This window comes from Phoca vitulina, unplaced genomic scaffold (assembly GCF_004348235.1).
Source record: "Phoca vitulina isolate PV1807 unplaced genomic scaffold, GSC_HSeal_1.0 scaffold3, whole genome shotgun sequence".
NCBI classification, from domain to species: domain Eukaryota; kingdom Metazoa; phylum Chordata; class Mammalia; order Carnivora; family Phocidae; genus Phoca; species Phoca vitulina.
In genome coordinates, this window is record NW_022589706.1 from 34,512,544 (window position 1) to 34,538,199 (window position 25,656).

Genomic DNA, 25,656 nt, shown 5'->3' on the forward strand with positions numbered 1-25,656 from the left:
CTATGAAATAGCAAGAACTTGCAATGAACTTAATAAATGCCATTTGAATCAAATGCAGTGCATTTCACACATCTGCTAAAACATGCCAAGAGTCTAATGTGTTCTCGTCACTCCAGTGGGATCCATGGTCCTTACCAGGCTGCGAGGTGCATGAAGAAGAGTCCCCATGGCATTCATCTTTGGGTTCCTTTCCCCTCCCTCCATGCTACAACAGCGGCTAGCACTCGACAGGCCTTCAACACACGTGTATTTTAAATGGAACTTCCTTTCATGTAAGGAACCAAAAGTCTTTTCCCTTCCCGGGAAAATATCATTCAGTTTAAGGTGAGTGAAATGCAAAGCAGTGATCAAATAAGGTATTTCTTTAAAAATGCTATTTCCTATTTGACCTACTACAAATAATTCAGAGAAATTTTGTAGATGATTGACTCATGTTTCTTGGAACCCGTTATAAGAAAAAATCTGCTTTTTTCAAAATTCTCATTGAAAATTGTTATCAAGGGCGCCTGAGTGGCTCAGTCATTAAGCATCTGCCTTCGGCTCAGGTCGTGATCCCGGGGTCCTGGGATCAAGCCCCGCATCGGGCTCCCTGCTCCGCGGGAAGCCTGCTTCTCCCTCTCCCGCTCCCCCCTGCTTGTGTTCCCTCTCTCGCTGTGTCTCTCTCTGTCAAATAAATAAATAAAATCTTTTTAAAAAATTAAAAAAAGAAAAGAGTTATCAAAATAGGTCACTAGAAATTTTTATTATGAGCTAAAATTAGATTGAAAGTGTTTCACCATTCAAAAATATAGGAAATAAACAGTGAGAGTGTTTCACTAGCTGTACATCTGGAATGGTCTTAGGCCCAGAGATATCTATTCCAGGAACTCATGGGGATATTATCTGGAGTCTCATCTAGCAGCAGATACAGACATCCGTTACAGTCTTGTCACAAACCATCCCACTTGTTAGTAAAGAATGAGAGGAAACAACATGAGTCTTTCTGATTATTCACGTGCTACCCTTCCTAAAATCTGGAGAACCTGGACCTTTGGAATGAGCTGATGAAAAACCATAAAAGTAGATTTTCTGGGACATAAGTAAGACCTGCATCCTCAGTAATAATAATAATAATAAGATAATATTCACTATCCACTATATATCCACATTATAAATTAGTTTTAATTCTTATAATAATACCACAGTGTCAGCATTATGATCAGTATTTTATAAGTGAGGAAACTGAGATTTAGAGAAAATAAATAAATGTTTCCAAATCACAGCCTTATAGAGAAAGATCCAGTTGGGATCCAGGTGCAAGTCCTTAGCTGCAGTCCTCTGTAAAATGAGAATGAACCATGTGCATGAGGGGTAGAAAGCAAGGGAAGGACAGCATTAGAGTCAGATACCTGAATTTGAATCCTAGCTCTGATTTCACTAGCTGTGCAACCTTGGATAGTTACTTAACTTCTCTGAACCTCAGTTTCCATAGCTCTAAAATAGTAATAATAATGTTTGCTACATAGGGTTGCTCTCCAGATTAAATTGAGTCCTCTACAAGCATTAACTTACCCTCCTGGATCTTCTCTTTTCTAATAAAAATTCATGTGTCCTAATACCTCTTCTGTGGAGTTAGGGTGAACATAAATGAAGTAAGATGAAGAGGTCAAGACATTAGTCACATGGAAGGTAGCATTATTATTATGTGAAGGAATAAACTGTCCCTTTAAAGTGACATCTTTGGTGTAATTCTGTTTTAAATGTATGCTTTAAAATGAAAAGAGTATGACTCCACTAAAAATTAAGGACAGGTATGAATGGGGTGGGGTGTTTAACGCAGCTGCGCTTATGAAACCAAATAACTGTTTAAGTCAGAATCACAACCTCCCCAGCACAGAGATAATGACAACAGCCACGGTGTGTCGCTAAAGTGACCAACTCACCCCAGCTTGCCCAGGACCTGCCTGTTCTCAGCACTAACTGTCCCTCATTCCATGAACCACCTGCATCCCAGACAAACCAGATGCTTCTTCACACTAAGTGTGCTAAGCTTTGTGCTGGGTTCTTCACTTACTCCATCCCTCAGCCTCCCCCGACCAGAGGCAGGTCCCACCTGAGCTGGGGCACCCTTTTTTCTCTACCAAAAAAGTTGTCATCATAGGTAAAGGCAGCAAACCCTCCTAAAGCTGATGCTTCTTGTCCTGGAAAAATCTCTCAGGCAAATACCGGGTGAGGAGGTATGCTCATTAGGTCTGCTAATTTGAGCTTCATGAAATAAAAAGTATCTTCAGGGAGGAACGGGTCAGAAGAGCAAGGGGCAAGATGAACCTGGGTCCTGGACTGGCTGAGGCTGGAACAGTCTGGATCTAGCCGTCTTGGGTGCACGACAGGAGCTGCAGCAGTGAGGCTCAGGCCTAGCGGGTGGGAAGGCCCCTCCAGAGCATGCAACCCTGGGAGATGGAGCCCCAATCTCAAGGATCAGCAGCAGACCTACAGCAGCCCCAACAGAGGACCTGCCTCCCCACCCGTCTCAGGCCTGACCGTCAGGGGCAGCAACACCAGTACAGACCACAGGGCTCCCAGTTCCTCAGCAGCCCCTCCCTACTCCTCCCCTGTTTAGGGGTGACATCCCCATATCATCCTCTTCAGCATGCGCCGGCCTAGGACCCAATGAGGAGGCAGGATGGGGTGGCGGAAAGGGCTTTAAACTACAGGCTGGGGGCCCCCTTCGATGACTAATCCTGGAGATGGGGACCTGTACCCCCAGATAAGCACTACCTTCAGGATGAAACAGCACCCGGGGCTGCCCGTGTCTACTACGTGAACCAGGGATTCTGCCCGGCTCTTGCTTCGGACACGACAGGCCAGCCTGCTCTCTTCTGCCATACCCAAGGCCTTGGTCTGCCAGAGACCAGACCAAGCAAGAGAGGACTCCTCCCCCCCAGGGAGACCCCTGGGTACCTTTGAGAGGAGTCGTTTCCTGGATATCCTAGCACCGTGGCAGATGGGTGCTTAGTTATTGCCTTCTGAGGAATGAATAAAGCCTGTTATAAGCATTCCAAGCTTGGGAGGATAAACTGGGTGTTCTCTACATTTTACAGGTGAGAAAACTGAGGCCCAGAGTAAGTGACTGGCCAAAAGTCACACAGCTTCTGCGTGCTGAGTTGAGATTTAAATCCAAGGCTAGGTCTACACAGAGCCCTCCCTGCCATTTCAGGCTGCCTGCCCAAGATGCCAAATAAGATAGCAAAGCAATTAACCGAGTAGCAAAATACCTCAAGGGAAGGAGAATGTCCCTTCCTTAACATGGAAAAATTAAACCCTACTGAGTGATTAGAGATCCATCCCGAAGATTCATCCCGAAAGCACATTTGTGGGTATCTGACATGATATGGACTAGTCAGAGCAAAGTCAGGGTTTTCCACAAGCAAAGAGAAATCTAGGCATGGAGACTACTATTGGCTAAAAATGCCAGGTAAGCCATCCTCTGTGAGAAGTTATACAAATACTTTCAAGGGTCCAAATGGATAGAAAAAAAGGTCTTTTGGAAAACTTTTAAAATCAAGCTGTACAGCCCACAAATACCAGAGTCAGAGGCTTTGAACATAGCCTAAAGGTGCTTTGATCCCTAAAGGTGCAAGGAAAGGTTATATTTAAAGATTTTATTTTACTGGAGCCTTAGAGGAGATCAAAGATAGAGGATGAAATGATTTTTAATCATTTGAGGATAAACAGAAAGGCACTTAATGACACTTGGGGATTTGTACTGTTGTCTATCTTTCTCCGTATGGTGTATACCCTTTTATATAGAGTAGTGACCAATTAGTAATTGTGATGCTGTGTTTGTGTAATAAAGGGTCTTATTTCTCTAGTAAATATAATGAAACTGTCTTCGCTATATTCTCCTTTAACTGCCCCCATTGAGAAGACTCGCTGCTCACGCCGCGGCCCAGGTTCCGCCTTGCTTCTGCTGGTAGCCCACCCAAATCGTGGACACAGGCCGAGCAAAATCGAACCTCAGTCTCACCAACTCAAATCTCTGCACGAAGGCAAAGCCCAGAAACGTAACCCACTGTTATTTCCCTCAGCTGTCCTTTCTTTGATGCCATTCCTGTTCACGTCTTTGACCGGATCTTCACCTTTTCCCTCACTGCTTAGGTATCAGTGCTTGGAAAATGTTACGTTGAAAATCAACTTGTCATCAGGTTGCTAGTTTTACACACAGCTCCACCCATAGAGCATATACGTTCAATGAATGATAAGCCATCAGCCTTTTCTAAGACGACAAAGTGCTTCTGTCCTGACACAGCGGTGACTCTCTAAGTCGCTCCCATTTTTCAAGGCTTCCCTCCCATGAAGCGATGCTGGAACGATGTGTTCCAGTTTGTATAATTCTTCCAAATACTTGCCGAAAACATCTCTGAAAACACCGACAGTGCTTTCAGCGGTTGTTTACGTTAGCGATCACACCATCAAAACAACCTCAACAACAAAAATGTACCACGAAAGCAGGAGACCCTTCAGAGCAACACTGCCCATTGCTAAAGGCTAATGCATATACAGGTATTCCCCACTTTTCCAAAGTTCGCATCATGCCACTTCGCTTTTACGGAAGACCTACGTTAGTAACTGTTTTCTCTCACCGAATGAAAGCCAAAGAAGCTTTTCGCTTTTACGAAAAACAGCGAAGAAGGAAAATAGCTTCAGCATTTGCTTGGCAGTGAGGCTTTACACAGGCAGCGTGCACCCTGAGCAGCGAGTCGCTAAGCGCCCCCAGGCGCCTTCCCGGGGAACTACACTCAGCATCTCAGCATCAAGCCACCATAGTTTTGACCTTTGTGGGCAACTCTGCTTTATCTCGATTTATTTTGTACATCCATTAGCAAGATGTGTGGTAGCTTTAGAAAAGCCTAAGGAAGGATATTTTTAGGGCCTGGGAACAGTCAAAATTTTTTCCACATTACCACATAATGGTAATTGCTTCTTCACTTTACACAATTTTGGCTTGTGAAAGTTTTCATCGGAATGCTCTACTTTCGGATAGCAGGGGAAATCTGTATCTTAAAAGCATATTTATAAACGGTGTGCTTGGGCTACCATGTTTTCCTCCCGCAGATTTGCTAAAGAAATACAAAATAAATTTCCAACACATCAATTATTTTATAGATAAATGAAACAAGTATTGTTTTTAAGAGGAAAACCCCATACTATTTTTAGAAGTTCTGGAGGATCTGCAGTGTGTGAGAGTGAATAGTTAATTATCACATTATTCAGTAAAGCCCAAGCCTTTAAATGCATTAAACTCCACAATGGACAGAATAAATCAGAAGCACGTGAAGCTTGGGCTGAAACTCAGCTTCCGTGGGGCTGGTGTTCGCATCACCAGATGGTACCATGCATGCCCATGGGAATAGAGGGACAACTGAGAAAATGACAAGTGGGAACTGGGTGATTTCCCAATAGTCCTTCATTAGGCCCTCTTCAGCGTGACTTCTTCATTTGCTTTTTAAGTGTCTCATTCTCCCAGAGCACTGGACATGCCCATTCAAATGTGTGCATATATCCCAAAGGTAAATATATGTAAAATTTCTATCATCAGTCACTTTGAAAAACTTAATGAGAGTTTTCTCATAAGTGAATACTGTTGGAGCAATTAATGTAACTCCAAATGAATTAATTTCTCTCCCACTCTTAACTTTCCTTCACTAGAGCTCTCTCTCAGTAGTGCCACCAATACATTGAGTGTTGATAGGGATTAGACCACTGACTCTATCATTCTGCTGTACCTTTAATTGTGTGAATAAAGTCTTGATAAAAACTCAATGGCTCAACTAGAAACCTGACAATGTAGGATCATTTAAACCCTATAGTGCTTTGCATTTCTTTTTGCAGAATATATTCAAAGACTCAGACCATTTAAAACTAAGTTTTTACATTTCTCAAATATTTAGTCCCCTACTACAGATTTAGGCCTCGCCAGCCCAGTAGAGTACCATGTAATCTCTTTAAACTATCAAAGATAATCCATTTTAAATTGCATCTCAGAATACCATAATCCATTGCAGTCATAGTTTAGCAAACAAATCCAATAGATTCTCAGTAAGTCATTTATATAGGAATATTCAATGAGTTTGGATTTATTTCTCTACATAAAGACCACAAACAAGCAAACAACAGTACCTTCTCAAAACACTGGATGTTCTTCTCTAACAAAATTACCCCTGGCCATTGTACCATCATTCTGACAGGTCTAATTTTCTAGAGGATGCTCTTGTCCATATTTATAGCAACCGATAGGATTTTGGTTTATTGCTTGTGACATTTTGTCTAGACCAGAAGGGCAATGTCTACTACGGAAAATTCATTTTGGGAAGCAAGGAAATATTTCATACCTCAAAGGCCAAAAGAATAAAACTATTTCAAAAGATGTATTGCTCTTTGTGCTTTTAAAGACAAAGAGTGTCAATTCATTTGTAAGCAGAACAAGGTAAATGATCATAACCAAACTATTCTTTGGATAGCCTTTCAATCATTTTGCTTTATTCCAGAATATTGCTTAGTAAAGAGCATTGCCGGTTTTCTATTCCCTGACACATTCTGAGGTTACAAGTACAGAGGTTTGCAGGAAAATAAAATGGGAATTAGCTCCACTCAAATTACCATTGGCATTTCTGGCCTTTCCATTGGTGATTTTGGAACTCCGTGCAGAAATGTCAGAAAGAGTTTTATCCTTTGCTGACAGAGACAAAAATCAGAGAGGGCATGAAAATGAATTCCAATTAAATTTGAATGTTGGAGCCTAAACTCTGTCTTTGTGTATCTAGATGCCTACTTAACAACATGGAAATCATATGCAAAGATACTATCGTTCTGACTTTTAGACAGGTGACAACTGCTTTGTATCTCTAATAATAAAAATAATCCCTTACATTTGTGAAGTGCTTCTCGTTTTACTAAGGATTTGCACATATATCATCAAGGTTATAAACAGAAGTATAACTTAGGGAAAATCAACAGAGTTAACAGGAAAAACACCTATTGCTTCATACCTTGTCATCTGGTAATATTAAAAGTAAATGCATTAGCATTCAATCCTCATCACCACTTATGGCCATAAGTAAACAGCTGACATTTTTATATACAGTCCTTTATCCTAACCAGGCATTCTTGTATGTTCAAGAAAAGTGTCATTTCACACATACCACAGTTTTCTTCATCACTGTCATCGTCACAGTCAGCCTGGCCATCACATCTTCTGGTAGCCAGAACACACCGTCCAGAGCCACACTTGAAGTGACTAGGTGAGCATTCTGTTCAAAGCAATGAGCCATGTTATTTTCATTAGACAGAAAGCCTGGAGCCATCAGCTCATTTATCTATTTATGTGTGGGCTATTGTCAAGGGGCTATTCTTGAAGATAAGATGGTCTTCCGCAAAGCTGAACCAACCAAAGTTAACTTGGCTCTCTCCATTTGCTCATCAGGATCTTTCTCCTTCATCCTTGGCATCATCTCTCCAGTCAGCTGTTTAGCGTCGTTAGGCTTTCCAGTATTTAGCTACCTTCCCGAATGGACAACCATGTCCATTCAATGGACCGCCAGAGCCTGAAGTAGCCCACGGAGCCAAGACTTCTAACTACCCAGCTGCCCTTAATGTGCCAAAATTGCTTCCTGTTCTAATCCTTCCCTCACGGTGGGCAGGTCCCTGATTCCATTTCTCTACCTGATGATCCTATGTTGCCAAGGTCTCTAAATGCTTTAAGCTTGAAGTAACCAGGGCTTGATGCTCACCACTACCCTTAGGACCCCTTAGTATAAAAGCAGCATGCACATATAATGGGCTCTATGAGTTGAGTATGGTTAAGATAAATACCTGAAATATTAAATACATCTCTGCAATTTATTTTTAAAATGAAGACAATGTCTAACAGATGAGCACCAAGGTTTGCAATGTAACCAAGTTCACAGATTCACTCACCCATGCAGCCTGATTGACAACTAGAACACAACAAGAACACTAACAACAGAGAACCTTGAGAAGGTAGCTGATGATAGAGTCATCCATGTTAGATAGCCCATAGTAATTGATTTAAAAATTAACCTTCCACAGCTTCATCGGGCATTAGGCAGGTTTGGTTGTCTGAATTTTCCTCTGGAAACTGATTGCAATCTGTGTCTTCAGGCCACTGTAGGCCCACGATCCCAAGCACAGACTCACAGTGTTCTTTGGAGTGCTCACACAGTGCTCTAAGAGAGCAAGAAAGATAAAACATGGGAGGCAGAAATAGCTACACCTGAGATAGTATGTTAGGAATATATGTAGGGTTTTAATTCTGTGTGAATGTGGGTCTCTGTGTGTATCCAGTGTGTGTATATACCAATATATAGAGAGATGCACAGATACATAATTGATATTTGGGAAAAAAAAATGAGTAATACCTCTCTCCACAAAGGACATGCATGCCAGCAACATACTTTCACTAAGAGAAACTTCATTACAGAAATAGAAATAGAAATTTGTTGTGTTTTTTATTGAAATATATTTCACATATAACACGATGTAAATGTAAGGGGGAGACATGTTGATTTGATACATTTATCTATTATAATGTGATTGTCATGTAGAGATAGAATCTCTATCGCATAATTATCACTTCTCTTTTGTGGTTGGAATAATTAAGATCTAGACTCTTAGCAAGTTCGATGACTATAAGACAATCTTGTTGTCTGTATTCACCCTATGGTGCCTAAGATCTCCAAGACCTTTATACCTACTAATTGCAAGTTTACACCCCTGAACAACATCCAGGAAACAGATTCTCCTCTGCACTTTACCTTTCTCATTCTCTGTCTTTCAAGCAGACACATTCTCCAATGCTTTTATTCCAAGCCAGGAAGTTCTCAACATCAGTTTGGATAGTCTGCCACCAAGGGTCATGGAGCCTATACGGTAGCATCCACTTGAGAGGTCTCTCCCTCTGGGGACCAGTCATGGGAGCTATTTCATGTGCCAACCTGACTTACCTAAGACATGGCCATCATCACTTCAGCTTAGACCGGTAGTGTTGAAAAGTTTGGTACTTCTCCCAATCCCATCTCTACTGAGCTCGAGCTCGTTAAAATAAAGTGTGTTTGTTCCTTTTATAAAGAAAAGATAGACTAAACATTGTGCTAGGTGCCTTCTTTCATGTGTGTCATCTCATTTACACAAAGCATATTTTTAAAGTGAGGTATCAACGTGTATTTCTTTATTTCCTATGAGGGAAAAATGGTTTTGCCTCCATAAATTACCAAGAAATGAGCTACGTAGTTAAAAAAAAAAAGTAAATTAACCAAAATAAGTTCCTAGACAATTTTTTTATTTCCTTTCAAATACGTTATTTATTTTCAAAAGTTTTAAACTTTAAGCTATTCATTTCAACAAAGTTCACTGTCTCTCTCTTGATAAAATGGGGCAGCCCTTCCAGAAAGGTCAGCTCCAGTCTAGCTAGAAACTGGTAGGGAAAGGTTAACAATAGAATGGGGGACGTTTCAGAGAAAGCTCTAGTTACATTAAGTCTGCATAAGATAGAGGGGAGCCTGGGTGGCTCAGTTGTTAAGTGTCTGCCTCTGGCTCAGGTCACAATCCCAGAGTCCAGGGATTGAGCCCCACGTTGGGCTCCTTGCTCAGTGGGAAGCTTGCTTTTCCCTTACCCACTCCCCCTGCTTGTGTTCCCTCTTTTGCTATCTCTCTCTCTCTCTGTCAAATAAATAAATAAAATCTTAAAAAAAAAAGTCTCTTATGGTTTGCCCCCCCCCTCTTTGTTTAAAAAAAAAAAAGTCTGCATAAGACAGAGCATAACCCGATGCTGTCTTAGCCTCAGAACTCAGGCGAAGACAAAGCCATGGTGTTCCCATATTAGTTCTGCAAAAACAGGATGTTCAATAGTGTTCACTAACTCTCTGTTAGATTGAATAGTTTTGTTGCAGATTTAGAAAAAATGTGTATAATTTAATTGCTGCAATTTTAAATCTGCCATAGGACACCTGATTTATACCGAGCACTGTGTAGCACCTGACTCTCCCACTTCCTATTTTTTCTATAAAATGGAAATAATACAATAATACATGAAAAGAATGCAGTGAGGTAATAGGATAAAAATAAGACAATGTGCCGCACGGCAACGGCAGGGGTCACTGTTCTTATCCTAACCCACGCGGCGTTCAGCCACGGGCACAGCCCTGATGGGAGGGGCCTCCCTCAAAAGGATACTTTGAGGGCAAGACAGCAGCACGACCCTAAAATATTTAACACATTGTAAGGGCTCAACAATGTCAGATTTTTCAGACTCATAACTTAAAAACTAAATGTTAAGACCCATAAACAGGCATGGCAAAAGCAACATTGCTTCATGAACACATGAGTATATTATTATTCTTGTCAGAATATTTAAAAAATTCTTATAAGCAAATATCAAAATGTAGAACTCATTTTGAGAGCCACTGAAAATGAAAGATGTACATGTGAACTGAAGAAATAGAACTAAAGTATCTAAAGGAAGTTCACTAAAATGTTGATTGAATAACGTCTCAGGGTCAGTCTCGTCTTGGGCATTTTAATGTGAAACATAAGCCCTGAAATTATAAATCATAGGTAGATGTACATTTGTTCCAGAGAATACTCCATTAGGGAAATTTTTTTATACATGTGAAAAGAAAATCGATGCAAGCATTTGTTAAGTATTATAACAAATTATTATTCACTATCCTTGACCTTGCTTAGCCAAAGTGGAATAAAATTTAGAAATAACTTTTCAACATAAAATGAGTAGATGCTTTCTTAGTGATACTTTAAAAGGCATTTTACAGAAGTTTTCAGAATTATGTTTGCACAAGGCAACATTAACTTTTAATCTGTTTGTATAATTTGTTCAGTTCCCCAACTCATTTTGAAATTTTATTGTTTCCTGTCCTCTATAGATGCCCCTTCCTTGTCATCCATTTGATATTTGGTATTTAATTTACTGTTTTCCCATCTGTCCACTATATCAATATTACTGCTTTTTCTTAAAGTTCCAAATGACTTCTGATCCCAACATATGGTTCCCGTAGTCACTGCTCACACTTAGACAAGGACATCTGTGTATTCACCCCTTGATGGAAAACAGCGTAAAGACTGCAGCTACCCACTTCTGTGACAGCTGTCTTGTCTTGTACATTCTCTGCCTACACCGCAACACGTGGCAGAGAAGAGCCCAAACTTCCACTAAGCAGTAGTGTTCCTCTCCTACCATCAGTGCTCTTGTGCACTGAGCTTACAGCCAGAAGCCTTGACATTTATGCACACTCATTTACCCTCCCAACAACTCAACCCAACCACTGTTACTGTCTTGATTTTATTTTTTATTTATTTATTTTTAAATATTTTATTTATTTATTTGATAGAGAGAGCACAAGCAGGGAAGCAGCAGAAGGAGAGGGAGGAGAAGACTGCCCCCTGAGCAGGGAGCCCGACGTGGGGCTCGAACCCAGGACCCCCGGATCATGACCTGAGCCGAAGGCAGATGCTTAACCGACTGAGCCACCCAGGCGTCCCTTGTCTTGATTTTATAGACAGAGTAGAAGAACTGAGACTGAGAGGGACTGAGAAATCTGTCCCAGGCCACAAAGCAGCCACAGAAGAGCCAGGACTCGGACCAGACGGTGGGCTCCGGAGTAGTACTCTTAACCTGAAGTAGGATATTTCTCATCCTAAATCCAAGCTGCAAGCTTGAAATGCTGGCCCTCATTTCATCTAAGCAGGTAGAAAAACGTCAGCAATGTCCATCCCTTGTCCAAGCTGCAGTCCACGGCTTATGTAACGTCTCTAACTTTTGAGTGCTATCAAAAGTCAGCATTTTAAAACATCAGTGTTGCCAGAGAAAAAAGCAGATATACCCCTTCTTCGCCTAACTCACATTTTAGAACACTTCTTGATCCACCAAAGTGAAACGTGATTTTATTTGATTAAAGTATGTGGCCTACTGGGGCACCTGGGTGGCTCAGTCGGTTAAGCATCTGCCTTCGGCTCAGGTCATGATCTCAGGGTCCTGGGATCAAGTCCCACATCGGGCTCCTTGCTTGGCAGGGAGGCTGCTTCTCCCTCTCCCTCTGCCTTCAGCTCCCCCTGCTTGTGCCCTCTCTGTCTCTCCATTAAATAAATAAATAAGATCTCAAAAAAAAATAAAGTATGTGAACTATTTATCAAAGGCAGTTCATACCTCCCTTGTGTGGTACTCCAGTAATGAATCCTAACTCAAATATTCATTTTAGAATTCCTACTTCTTTACCTTTTTAACACATAATTTGTTATATACAGAGCTCCTTAGCAATATGGACTTTGTCTAAACTCAAACTAAGTCTCCGATCCCTCGGTTCTCCCTGAGGGGAAAATGAGGATGCTTGGGGGAGACTTCATTGTATTACCTGCAAGGTGGGATCCGCTGGCTTGTGTTCACATCACACTTTGGTACCAAAATGGTGCAAGCAAAGAACATGAGGTATTTGTAACAATTTGTTTGAACAAGTGCAGGGAAAAGAGAAGACTCCCAGCTGATGGATGCTTCCTTTTGAGTCCTGTGGCCAAGGTAATTTGGATAATTTGTATAGTTGTAGGGTAAATTCATGCAGAGTTCCAATGTAATTGGTTCACATTGACCTAACAAGAAAACACACATACAGGTACATACATATATAGTAAATTCCATATGTAAAACAATTTCTTCAAAACTTACAAAATTGGAATCTATCTTACCTTCTTTTTAAAAAATAACTAAGACTAGAGTGCAAACAGTATATAAGTTCCATCAGAAGATAAATAATTTGGTTAAAGAACTGCCAAGCCAAGAATCATTTCTGTACAGGCAGCTGGTAGACCAGGGCCCAGCGTGTGTGTTGGAGGAAGTCTTTCTTCGCTTTTTCCCTCGGCTCAACCTCAAGCCACTCTCTTTTATGTTTCCTTTTACCCCTTTTGTCTTCTGATTTATTCATTACTTCTTAATGAATATATTCCCTCATCTTCACAGCCATTTAAAAAAAATCAATGAATTTGCTCAAATAGACTATTAGATTATGTCTTTATACATCTGATTGTTGATCAGTGGATTTAAATATAAAGTGACAAGATTTCAGGGCAAGAGGAGGCTGAGCTCTCATTAGGCCCTCATGGCTAATGAGACGAAATACTAACCTGTTAGCTTGGCATCCAAGGTTGTCTCATACTCCAACCACAGCCTAACCTTCCAGCCTCAGCACCAAAGACTAGCTCATCACTGGTATTTCCTTGGTGACAATAAATATTTAAGAATGACATGCCTTTGTGGGCCCTGTTAACTCTTATCTCCTCTTCTTGACACACCTGTAATCACCCCTCAAATGCAGTCATGGTTCTAGCTGCCAGGTGCATACACCTGCTGCCTGGAATGATCCTATCCCATCTTCTCCACCAGGTGAATGCCTCCTTGGCCTGTAGGACTCAGCACAAACCATCACCTCCTCTAGGGAGCCTTCCCGGCCAACCACTCTCCCCCTCCCATTCCCAGTAGGAGTCTCTGCTGAGCACCAGAGCATCTTAGGCATATTCCTACCACACACTCATTGCCCTCTACTGTATTCTTTACTTACTTGCGTCCCCCACATAATTCAGTGATTTTTTTAAAGATTTTATTTATTTATTTATTTTAGCGAGAGAGAGAGAGAGAGAGAGAGAGAGCGCACACACGGGGGAGGGGCAAAAGAAAAGGGAGGGGGAAAAATCTTAAGCAGACTCTGTGCTGAGTACAGAGCCAGATGTGGGGCTCGATCTTGTGACCCTGAGATCATGACCAAAGCTGAAACCAAGAGTCAGATGCTTAACTGACTAAGCCACCCAGGCGCCCCTAATTCAGAGATTTTTGAGAAATGGGACTTTATTTCTTGATCTCAAAGTCTGTACCTAGCGCAGTGCCAGAAAGAAGGAAAGGATTTTTGGGGGGGGGGGTAGGTGGGCTGTGTCAGGAACTCTCCTAGGCACTTAAAATGTAATATGATGAAAAATATAGTCCTTGCCATCAAGGCACTCTACAATCTTTATAGGAAGAAAGATACATTCCCTGCCAGTATAACATGAGGATAGGATAGTGGTCTTAAAAAGCGCTAAGAGCCCAGAAGGACAAGGTGGAGCAAGAATGGCACGGAAACCTTCCCAGAATAAATGGGGTTTAGGGGAACTTGGCAGAAAGGCTCCCTGTTCCCTCTCTGTTTGCAGGAGTCGTGAGAGGTAAGCAAGTGTGTTGGTGAATCTGCCCAGACCCACCAAAGACTCCATGCCTTATTAAGAGTCATTACTCAATTAAACTTAATTACTTGGCCAAGAAGTGATGTACATGCAGATAGATTTGTAATAAGGACTGGGGTGAAATATTAAAACAGCTCTGGAACCACTTCTCAATTTAAAGCATCTGAGGGCTTCGAGGAAATTTTGTTGATAAGGAGCCTGATTAGAAGCCTCTGGACAGGGGCGCCTGGGTGGCTCATTCGTTAAGCGTCTGCCTTCGGCTCAGGTCATGATCCCAGGGCCCTGGGATTGAGCCCCGCATCAGGCTCCCAGCTCCCCGCTCCACAGGGAGCCTGCTTCTTCCTCTCCCACTCCCCCTGCTTGTGTTCCCTCTCTTACTGTGTCTCTCTCTGTCAAATAAATAAATAAAATCTTTAAAGAAAAAAAAAGAAGCCTCTGGACAAAGTGTAATTACAGTCTCCGTTTACTGGAAAAGGCGTAACATTGTCAAGTTGGCATAATCCTGACAATGAGTACAGGGTGGAGAGAAGAGAAAGACACAGAGGCAGTGTGGGGCTGATTCAGTTTGTCATGTCCATTGATTTGTGAACATTTAACATTTAAATCTTTTGATTTCATATTATTAAAAAATGCCTATTCCTCATAACAATAAAAGCAATGCAAGATGCTAAAGAAAAAGTTTATCATCTCCCTGCCCTCTTCTCTTATCTATGCTCAAAGCCAACAGACTGGGTTTGAATCCTTCCCTGCCTTTCACTGGCTCATATCTACATATACAAGCGTCTACACACATAGACAGATTTGTGTTTGCTTGCTTCTGCCAAAGTAGACTCTTACCATTCCTAGTATTCCTCAATTTGCTTTTGTTGCTTAATTATTCATCATGCCCGACTTATAAGTCAGTAGATGTCACTCTAACTATATTTTTCCTAATTTCTTTAATATAATTTTACCAAAAAATGGGATGATTCACACAGATTTTTGATGCAATCTTTTTTTTTCTTGTATATGCCTTTCCTTTCTATCTCTTCCTCTACCACCCTATCAAGTTTTAAATGTTTATTGGTACATTTTATTTAGATGATAAGTAGACCTATCACATGGGTATTTTTTCTCTTTGATATGTGGGAACTATATCTCTTTTGATTTGGGATGAGATAAAAGCTTTCAGTGTTTCACAGCCAAGGAAGATGAAAGGATTAAGTTATGATCATATATTATTCTGGAGATCTCTACTGAATGTGGTAAGGGTGATTGAATCTTGTGTTTTATTCCTTCATAAGGCATTCTTCACAGATTGTTAAGCAAGATAAACTCTCAAATATCTATCAACCTCAAATTCTATGATTTACAGTATCAAGCTTTTTTTACTCACTCTCTCACAAACTTGATTTACGATAGCCACTAGAGGGCAGTCGTGTTACAAACATGAGGCTGTTTACTGTTTTCACTGCGTTTTGATGCCCTGCTTATTAGCACATTGTCCAGAACACAGATGAGGTTTAATAAATACTGTTGAAAAAATTGATCCTGATGGAGTCTTAATGATATCCCACCTTTCAAAGTCTGAAACCATATTTGTTAAATTCAACCTAAAGATGGGATTGTTAACTAAATGATGTTACATGCTTGCCATGATGCAATACTCTGAAGCCATTGGAAATCACATATTAAATGATAGTTACTTACATGAGAAAATGTCACTTTCAAATCCATTGGCATATACAATATTCTAAGATTCATCTTTGCCTCAAATTCTATATTTCTCTTTATTATTTTTAGTAGTTTCATGAGTTTTATATGGTGAACACCCTTGTACCTACCATCGAGATCAAGAAGTTGAACTTTGCCAGACATCCCAGATGGCCCTCCATTTACCCTGTCTTCTACCAACTTTCTCCTTTCTCCCCAGAGTAACTACTGAGTTTCATAGTTATCACCTCCTTGCTCTGCTTTATAGTTGTATTACCTAAGTGCACACTGCACCCTGAATACTATAGTTAACTTGCCCATTTTTTAAAACTTGTTTTGTCTTCTAAGTCTCTTAATCTGGGCTTCCCCCTCCCTCCTTTTATTTTTAATTCGAGTTTAGCTATTGAAGAACCCAGGGATTTGACTTTAGAGTGTGCCCGAGTTTGAATTTTGCTGACTACTCATTCCTGGTGAAGTTAAATATATTCCCCTGCCTACTTCCTGAACATGGGCAGCTGAATGCAGAGAGTTGATTAAGTTTCATCCCTTAGGGAAGACTATGGGTGCTATGGTGTTCTTCCATCAGAAGGCAAAGTATATCTGATTTCTTTCTTTTTGGGATGTGAGCAGCTGTAGATGCTCAATGCCTTGACCCATTAATTCACCAATGCATGTTACCAAATGGAAACAACTGGTTACCAAATGGAAATATTCTAACTTAATCATTTATTTTTCACTCATTTGTTGGGAATGCTTTTAGAAAGAGATCATTCCTCTCATCTCCCATTTGCTCCCAGGACTGAAGTCCTTAACCATTATGGTGTTTGGCTTCTTTACCACACCGCTATCCTATTTGCTCCTTCCAACTAGAGACTGCAAGGAGAAGGCAGTAAATTGAGAGGTCGGTAGGAAATTATTCAAAGAACAAAGCTGCTCATCGCTTCCTCAATGTTGGAGAAAAAGAAAGGCATGAGTAAACATGTAGAACGAAGAGTCGATGGAACACTGTGAGGAACGTGAGAGTCCCTGGGCTATGACAGCGGCAGCCGGCTTCCTACAGCCATGGTGGTCATGGGCACAGAGAGGTGGGGAGAGACACATGCCCAGGAACTGCTCTTTCCACAGGGTTCCCCAGTTGTCTGGACTGCACACTACAAGGTGGGAGTGATAGATTAGTCCCCCACACCAGAGTGAGGGGAAATAACATTCCCACACAAACCCCTTAGGGCAAGGATATGTCTGTATTTTGCCTCCCAGCAGGGCACAAAGATGTTAAAGATCCTGGGTAATGAGTGGATGTGGGGATACCGTGATGCTTCAAGCCTATCAGTACACAATGTCATCAAAGATGTGGTTTTTAGGTTAAAAAAAAAAAAACTACAGGCATTTCTGGGAATCTGAGATAAGCCGTGGACTTCTCCACTGAAAACTCTGAAAACTATAAAGACTTTTTCACATTCAGTTTCAGGGATGTCACATACCCTTACAGCTTAGTCATGAACAAACCACTGAAGTAATAATTTTCAACCTTGGCTGCACATTGGAGTCCCGTGGAAATGTAAAAACTACTGATGCTTGGGTCCCGCTCTACATCTTCAGGGAACCATAACATTTTATGGGATAGCAAGAACAAATGTCTTCAAGGACTAGAATCCCAGCAACTCCAGTAAGAGGCTGACTCCATCAGACAGAATATCCACACTCTTCAAACTCATATTTTTATTAGTACGGAGCCAGACAAAGACAGTGCTGTGTAGCTGAGTCTCAGAATCTAAGTAGGCATGGTCTCTCCGGTGGTAAGGATCTTCAAATAATTAATCACATTTTCAAGTGCATGAAGTTTTCTGAGAGAAGATGCTACTGGTCCAACTTTACAGAGAACCAAGTATGCACATACCATCGTGAAGCTCTTTGAAAGATGAGAAGACACATCTTTACTTTCCATTGGAAGGTATTTTTAATAACACAGAAGGAATGAGGGACCAGTGACTAGCCCAGTGCCTGGCACTCAGAAGAGGGATGATCAGATGTCTGCTGAATATATATGGAAAGAACCTGGCAAGAACACCTGTGGTGAAAGAAGGAGCTGAAGGGACAGTGAGATGCTAGGGACACTGTTTCGAGTGTATTGAAAGAACATGAAGAGAAAACGAATGTGGTATACATGAGTGAAAAGATGGCAGTGTGTTCTCCCACGCTGAAAAGTTATCTCCAGGAAGGCAGAAATCACGTCTCCCTTCTTCGCCATTAAGGTGCCAGCGGCCATCCCAGAGCCTGGAACGTTGTTATGCATGCTATCAATACCGGTTGACTATGAACCGGAGTCATCTGGTGTCCTTCTTTCCACTTCTCTTGTTGACTGGTGTAATGTATTTTTAAATTTCAAATTTTGACATATTTCAAAAATGGAGAAAATAGGACAACATGCACTCAATACTCCTCACCCAAATCTGACACAGGCCAACACAGCCCTTTCAACTTTTTTTTTTTTAATCTAACACTAAGTGCCATTCCCTGTCAGACAATCCCCGAAACTTTAATAATAAACACGTATCTTTGAGATGACACGGTCACCGTTCAAAATTGCTCATGTCAAGTTTAAGGTGAAGTAAAGAAAGGCTTCTGAAAAAGTTCCAGAGCAGATTGGGGGATAAAGCAAAGTGAAACAATGGACCCTGAACATATACATATACATATACGTATACATATACATATACATATATATACACATAGTCATGCATGCATACATGCACACATATTTAATTCAGTTTAGAGTGAGTAAAATAAAATGGCAGTATGTCTTAATGGTCAGATTAACATCTCTCTCAACTGTTCTCTCATATAGAAGTGGAAAAGGGCTGGGTATCACGCTTTTAGCCAAACAGTTATTAAGTGCTCGTGAAAATAAACAAAAAGTCCTCTCTGTCTGGGTTTTTCATTGGCTGCTCCCCTCACACCTCTGGGGCTATAGGAGCAGCCCCTATAAGCCCTACAGGGATGCAGCAAGGTCACTGAGTAAGACTAGGACCTGAACCCTTCAGCCTTTCAACTGGAAGATACCTTCATACTTTCTTGCCAACTGAAAGCTGACAGACCTGCTTCTAAATCTCAAGCCCCAAGCGGAAGAGGAGGCCAAACATTAATTATAAAAAGTGAAAGAAGTGAGCCGAATATGAAAGCGGAGCCTACAAATAAGAACTCATTACTAGAAATCAGAGTCTTTCGGGGCTTTCTGATTCATTTTCAATTTCCCACGAGAACCTATAGAACCCTCTGCTATTCCTGTCCATTCTCTCCCCCCAGGAATTCCCCCTCCTGAAAGCTAATTTAGAGTGAGCCAATAGTTTACACCATTTGTCACCTAGACAAATTTACATAACAGCTGCAAGATCATTCTAGGTCAGCAAAGTTCCTACAAAGGTGAGAATAATTGTTATTAGGAGAACAGACCGCCACAGCTTTATGCACTGTTTAGATGAACTTCGTATTTGCTTCTTGGATAAAGTTTCCATTTTCGAAGCTCTGCTTTAAAAGGGAAGAAAGATAGCATCTGCCTGCAGATGGAGCCAAGAAAGTAACATGTAGGAGCTGATGCTGAACTCAAAGTAATGGTAATGATATTAAGCAATTTGGATTTATAGACCATTGACAATGACACATTTGTTTCTGATTTAAGTCAAGTAAGACCATTTTGTTTCTTTTCCACTACCACATGCAACCTTTAAAAAAGAAAAAAGAAATATGTATATATATGTATACACACACACACACACACACACACATTTGGAGGGATTCCAGACTTCAGCATTTTCATGTCAATTCAAAAGAAAAAAGCAAGATGCATATCCTGACACGGTGATTGTACTTGTCAGCTGCTGTACTTACTACAGTTATTCAGACTGTGGTTCGGGTCACACAGGGAGTTACCACCACATGAATCAAGGCAGGAATTGTAGAGGCATCTTTGGTCGCCTTCTTGACATGGAGTCTGACCTACAGAGGGGGGAAAGGCACATTTGCTTTCATCATCTGTAAATTCCTTACACTAGGATTGGAAGTATCAAGGACGTCTCGGGGAGCTGAGGAATGACATAACTTTAATTCCCTTCCAATTTCTCCAAAAATATTGAGCACATGTTAAATATGTAACTTTCTGGGTTAATTTTCCTGGCAACTAAATACAACACGGTTATTCCAGAAGGATTCTGTAGGAACAAAAAAATAAGAGGCAAGTTATCTACAAAACGGGATCTTGTTGCTTTTCATAGGGGAAAAAAGTGTTTTTTGTTTGCCTGGGTGAATAAACTTGATTGCAAAATAAAATGTAAGTGATTGGAGAGAAAGGTCAACATAATGATCTTGAACTCTTGAATATCAAATGATATTATTTTAAGGACTCATTTGCACCCAACTCTAGTCTTCCCCATAAGGAAAATGCTTTCCCTAAAAACAAATATGGCATCGACACCAGTACGGTGAGGATACTCTGTCATGGTGCAAGTCCTGTGCAGCTGCGATCCATATTTTCTGTATGTCCTTGGAAAGGATCACTGGCCTAGCTGTGATGACCTGAGAATTGGGTTTCTTGTTTCCAAATGAATGAGAGCAGTAGCGTCAGTCTAATGGCTTTTCCTTAAGGTATGTAGAGAGGAAACTGCTTTTCCCATTGATTTCCTGGTCATTTGTAGGTTAAATGGAAAAGGTAATAAATTACTGCCCGTTCTCTTTCTGGCTCTTGCCCATTATAGTCAATTACTTTCAGACATGTCATCGGGAATCTAGAAAATCTTGCAAGACATTTTTAAGAATAAACAACAGTATGTGTATGCATATAATCATTCTTATCTATAATGTTATCTATAATAAGACAATGTTTATTATACTGGACTCTTTCCATTAATGTGCAACAGTACATATCATAGCCTTGAAGAAAAGAGATGCCACTCCTTTTTTTTTTTTTTTTAATATCATCAGAGTCGAACCGTCATTGCAAGGTAAGCCAGGCTCATTTCCATGAGTTTAGTCTCTTAAATTTAATTTCAATAAGACAACATGCATTCATTATTTCAGCAGATATTGAGTGTCTGCTGTGTGACAAGCTTATGTGACAAGATAGACAACGAAGCATTAAAAGATAAAAGAAGTGAAATGGCTTATACTCTAACTAGGGGGATGGCCATGACCAGAGAACCTTACCATGCTGTGTGATTACAGTACTGCTGAAGCTGTCTGTAAGGCAACAGAAGTGGACTAGGACAATAAAGGGAAAGCTTCTTGAAGGAGTTTTTAAGGCAGGTGGGTAGAGTTGGCATAAGAAGGTAGAATGGGTGCCCCAAGCAGACAACAGAATATGCAAAGGCTGGAGTGGAAAGAGCACAGGTTGGCCTCACTAGAGCCTCAGGGAGGCTGGACAGGAAGGCTGAGAGCAGAGCCGGAGGGCTGTAAAGGCCTGAATCCTGAGTAGGGCCCAAAGTCCTGGGTGGCTCCTACTTCCCTCCCCAGCCTCTCTAGCAGAGCCAGCCTGGGCTCACTGGTGACAATATTCTGAAGTCGTACCCTCCCCTTCACTCCTAGATTTAATCACAGTGGCCTTCTCCTGAAACCCTCCATATGCCTTGCTCCTTTCCTCCCTGGGACCTTTGACCAAGCAGGTCCCTGTGTCTGAAAAGCTTTTTCCAGTCCCACTTTCCTTCATTAAGTCAACTCCACTCATTCTTTAGATCTTAGCTCCAACATCTCTTCCTCAAGGAACCTTCCCTGAGGCCCTGTACCAGGCCATTCATACCATATATGGCACGTGGCTCCCTGAATTTTCCCTCATGGCCTATGTCACTCCATGGAGTGAGACACTGACTTGCACAATTATTTGTATCGTGCCAATCTTCCCCAGGAGCCTGCAAGCTCCATGAGCTGCTTTACTTGCCACTAAATCCCCAGTGGTTTAACCACCTATGAGCACCATGACATGCATTTATTAAGTTGAATTCATTAGATTAAGTAATATAAAGATGATAAAATTTGACTTTTGATCCATTTTTATCATATGACTTTCTTGCATCTCACATATGTAAGGAAATACTTTATGAATCTTGCCATTGCATAGTGAAGAATCCAAGATTATTTCAAACAGAGATGAATTATGGAGAAAGAAAGAACAATTTGATCCAAAGGGAGGTGCTTGGCTCGTATGCACATAATAACTCATGGCTAGAAAAGACTCTGCTTCTGAATTTTAAAACTGGTTAAAACGAAGCACCCTTTATCTGATGTTATAGGTATTAAATCTGTGATTAAAAGTGTCTCCCTTTAGGTCTGGAATGCTTTTTCACTAAAGCAATTCTAATGATCAGTGTTTATTAAGACAAAACTAATTTGGCTACAGGTGACCAATCTCACTGGCCGATTTGTGATATGCCCAGCCCAAGACATGTTTTAACACAACAGCCATGTAACGAGAGCTCACATTTACGGAGTGCTCACCATGGGCCAACTCTGTGAGGCAGTTATGACTCTGAGTTTGCAGACACAGAAGCCGAGACACAACAGAGTTGAGTTACCAGCCTCAAGTGAATGAGATAGTAGGTAGCAGAGCTTAGCAGAGCTGGTGCCTGAACCCGGGCAGCTGGGCTCCAAAGGCCACCTTCTTAATGACTAGTCTATGCTGGTGAGTGGCGAGGTCATAGATAAACAAATGCAGTGATTTTTAAGTCAAGGGGTATTCCTAGCAGCCCTGTGCTGAGAGATGCTTCGACTCAAAGTGGGGCTTCAAACAATCAGTGTGGAACAACAGTTTAAAAGCCAACTTATTTGATTTACTTCTTCTTTTCGAGTTTCACAGATGACATCAGTGACCCTTTCCAGGTGTAGCTGAGTATATTGCTCCATCACGTGAGACATGAACTGCTTCTTTGTGATGAATCACTAAACTCTACTCCTGAAACCGATATTACACTATATGTTAACTAACTAGAATTTAAATAAAAACTTGAAATAAAAAATAAGATGACACTGGAGCACCTGGGTGGCTCAGTCAGTTAAGCGTCTACCTTTGGCTCAGGTCATGATCTGAGAGTCCTGGGATTGAGGCCCACATCGGGCTCCCTGCTCAGTGGGGAGTCTGCTTCTCCCTCTGACCCTCCCCTTCCCGTGCTCTCATTCTCTCTCTCAAATAAATAAATAAAATCTTTAAAAAAAGAAAAAGGAAGTGCTTCTCTGAACACGGTTATTTTAGGAGGCTTTCACATTTAATTTCAGAAGCCAATTCCTCCTAATTGGAACCTAATCTAATTTAATGGAATACTACGTACTCAGCTTTTCCTTTATCATCGTGTTGACTTTCCCCAAAACCGTTAACTGAATCTCCCACGCTGTGTAAGTGTTCAACCTCCATTGTCTCTGCTTAGGAATGATTGTGTAGTGTACGATGCTCGAGAATTCTATTCACCAGGAGAAGGGGTTTCCGGGCGGGCCAGCGCCGTGAGGAGCGCTGCGCCAGGAAATCTGGACCGATGTATGGGGGGATCGCACTGAGCATTAGGTAACTGCCAAGGTTTTGCTCTGTTCCCCAGGAAAGGCCCGACAGGCAGGAATGCACGGGGCAGGGGACGCACACTTACTCTGGCTGCAATTCTCCTCGTCAGTGCCGTCCCTGCAGTCCTCGTCCCCGTCACACTGGAAGGTGCTGGGGATACACTGTCCGCTCCGGCACTCGGCCAGACCTTGGCTGTGGCAGGCTGCGGAAGGCCAGAACAACAGTCCGACAGTCACTGCACCGTCTGGTCCTTCTCGCCATCTGTAGAGCCTATCGAGATGCCCGCTTATCTGGCATCACCGAGAAAGGAAGTGTTCGGAATATCTGTGTGGTCTGCAGAAGTGAAGGAGTGTGCCGTCAATGTGTTTCATCCCAAGGGTTTTTGGGATGGAAAGTTTTCTTTCCTGACTCTCCCCTGCCTTATTAAATAGCACTTACTAAGGAATTAACTTTTTCTTGATAAGGGTGGGGTAAGAAATTGTGTTAATGATGTTAATGATCTGCAGCTTTACTGTGCATATAAAAACTACGATTTATTAAAGGCTTGCTACACGGTGATAACTGTGCTGGGAGCGTTATGTATCGAATCTCAAATCCTCATAACGGATTTGCAAAAGAGGTATTATCAACCTTGTTTAGAATAAGGAAGTTAAACTCTAGAGAGTTTAGCGACTGTCTCGAAGTCACAGGGCTGTTAAAAGCTGGTGCCAGAATGTGAAGGCAAGCTTCTCTGACTCTAAACCCAAACATTTCATTTTATTCCAACCCAATCTAAAGGGCCAATGAAATGACCTATGTGAAAGAACTTGCTTAATACCCTGCACACAATAAACACCTTATTTCAAAACTTGCTTATGGCATCTGACATTTGAAAGGGATGGTCTAGTGGCCACTCACCTTCCATTCCTGAAGGTTGTCTAAATTTTATCACTATTGTCCTTTAGAGCATCAGAAACCCATGTATCTTGTGGCCTCAGCCTTCACTGTTACTGCCTAATATTAAAGCTCCTTATGCTTGAACCAAGGCTCAATGCCAGAATCGTTATACTTGAGCACCATGTCCTTGCTTTCCCAAGATGCACCGAGACATAGTCCACTCCATTCCACTATGTCCACCAACAAGGACTCAAGTGATATTTCCAGTTCCAACTCAATTCAGGAAGGGGAGAGTGGGCATTGCATTTGCTAATTGATTTAGATGACTTCTCTTATGTCAAAATAAAAATCATGCAACCCACATTTCAATTTTTGCCTCATATTATAGGCAAGTTAAATATTCAATCTCATATGTATCAACTTTGTTGACCCTTAGCAAAAGATGGAATAAAAACTTGAATTAGTTTGAACATGCATAAAATGCATCATTTTAACTCAGGTCAATATTGCTCTTTTAACACCTAGCTTCAAGATTCAAGGCTGTTTACTCACCCAGAAACACAACAGCCCGTAAAGTTATAATTATTATTGTACATTCTATATAACTCTATGAGCTACGAAGGTTTTCTTCTCTCTGGCAATTCTCTCCATATTCTCCCACAAATGGTACCTGAGAACATGTATGGAGGCTCCTGCAGGGAAGCCTAACTGCTCATATATACTTCGCAGAAAAAAAGTCCCCCAATCTTTGGGAAGAACATCCCCTTTGACAAAGTCACAGATGTGTGGCCAGTGATAGAGAAAATAGACACCTGCTTGGCCAGAGCAGCCAAATTAAGCTTGGAGTTGTGGGGAGAGACATGTGGAAGCCAGATACATGACATTTGTCATCATGCTGCTTAATTATTATCTTTATAGATTACAGCCAAAGTATAACGATCTTCCGTTTGAATGCTGGATACTGTATTTGTCTAACCAGGCAGAAATGAAAAAATAAGTAAATGGAAATCATCAGGGAACTCACAGCAATTGACCTCATCAGACTTATCCACACAGTCATGGTCACCATCACACACCCACTCTATCGCGATGCAGCGCCCATCTCCACAGCGATGCTCCTTTGTGAGATTGCAATCTGGAGAAAACAGAAACTCGTAGGGATGCGGAGAACCAGCATGACAAACACGTAGAACCGAATGACTCATAGCTCCAGCTGAAGAGAGTCTGTTCAACTGTTCCAATACCCTCAATACTTTTTCTATGATGGATCTGGAACAGTTAAAATG

At 41.3% G+C, this 25,656-nt stretch overlaps 1 protein-coding gene across 1 annotated transcript in view; it reads right to left on the minus strand.

The window, feature by feature from the left end:
• The window catches only part of CORIN (corin, serine peptidase), a 234,550-nt gene that overhangs the window by 42,943 nt on the left and 165,951 nt on the right, over positions 1 to 25,656 (minus strand). The window contains exons 8-13 of the mRNA XM_032397831.1: positions 25,395 to 25,505; positions 23,580 to 23,696; positions 19,849 to 19,956; positions 12,423 to 12,654; positions 8,080 to 8,225; positions 7,182 to 7,289 (exon numbers count right to left, since the gene is read on the minus strand). Coding sequence (XP_032253722.1) covers positions 7,182 to 7,289; positions 8,080 to 8,225; positions 12,423 to 12,654; positions 19,849 to 19,956; positions 23,580 to 23,696; positions 25,395 to 25,505 — 822 coding nt within the window. The remainder of the gene's footprint in view (positions 1 to 7,181; positions 7,290 to 8,079; positions 8,226 to 12,422; positions 12,655 to 19,848; positions 19,957 to 23,579; positions 23,697 to 25,394; positions 25,506 to 25,656) is intronic.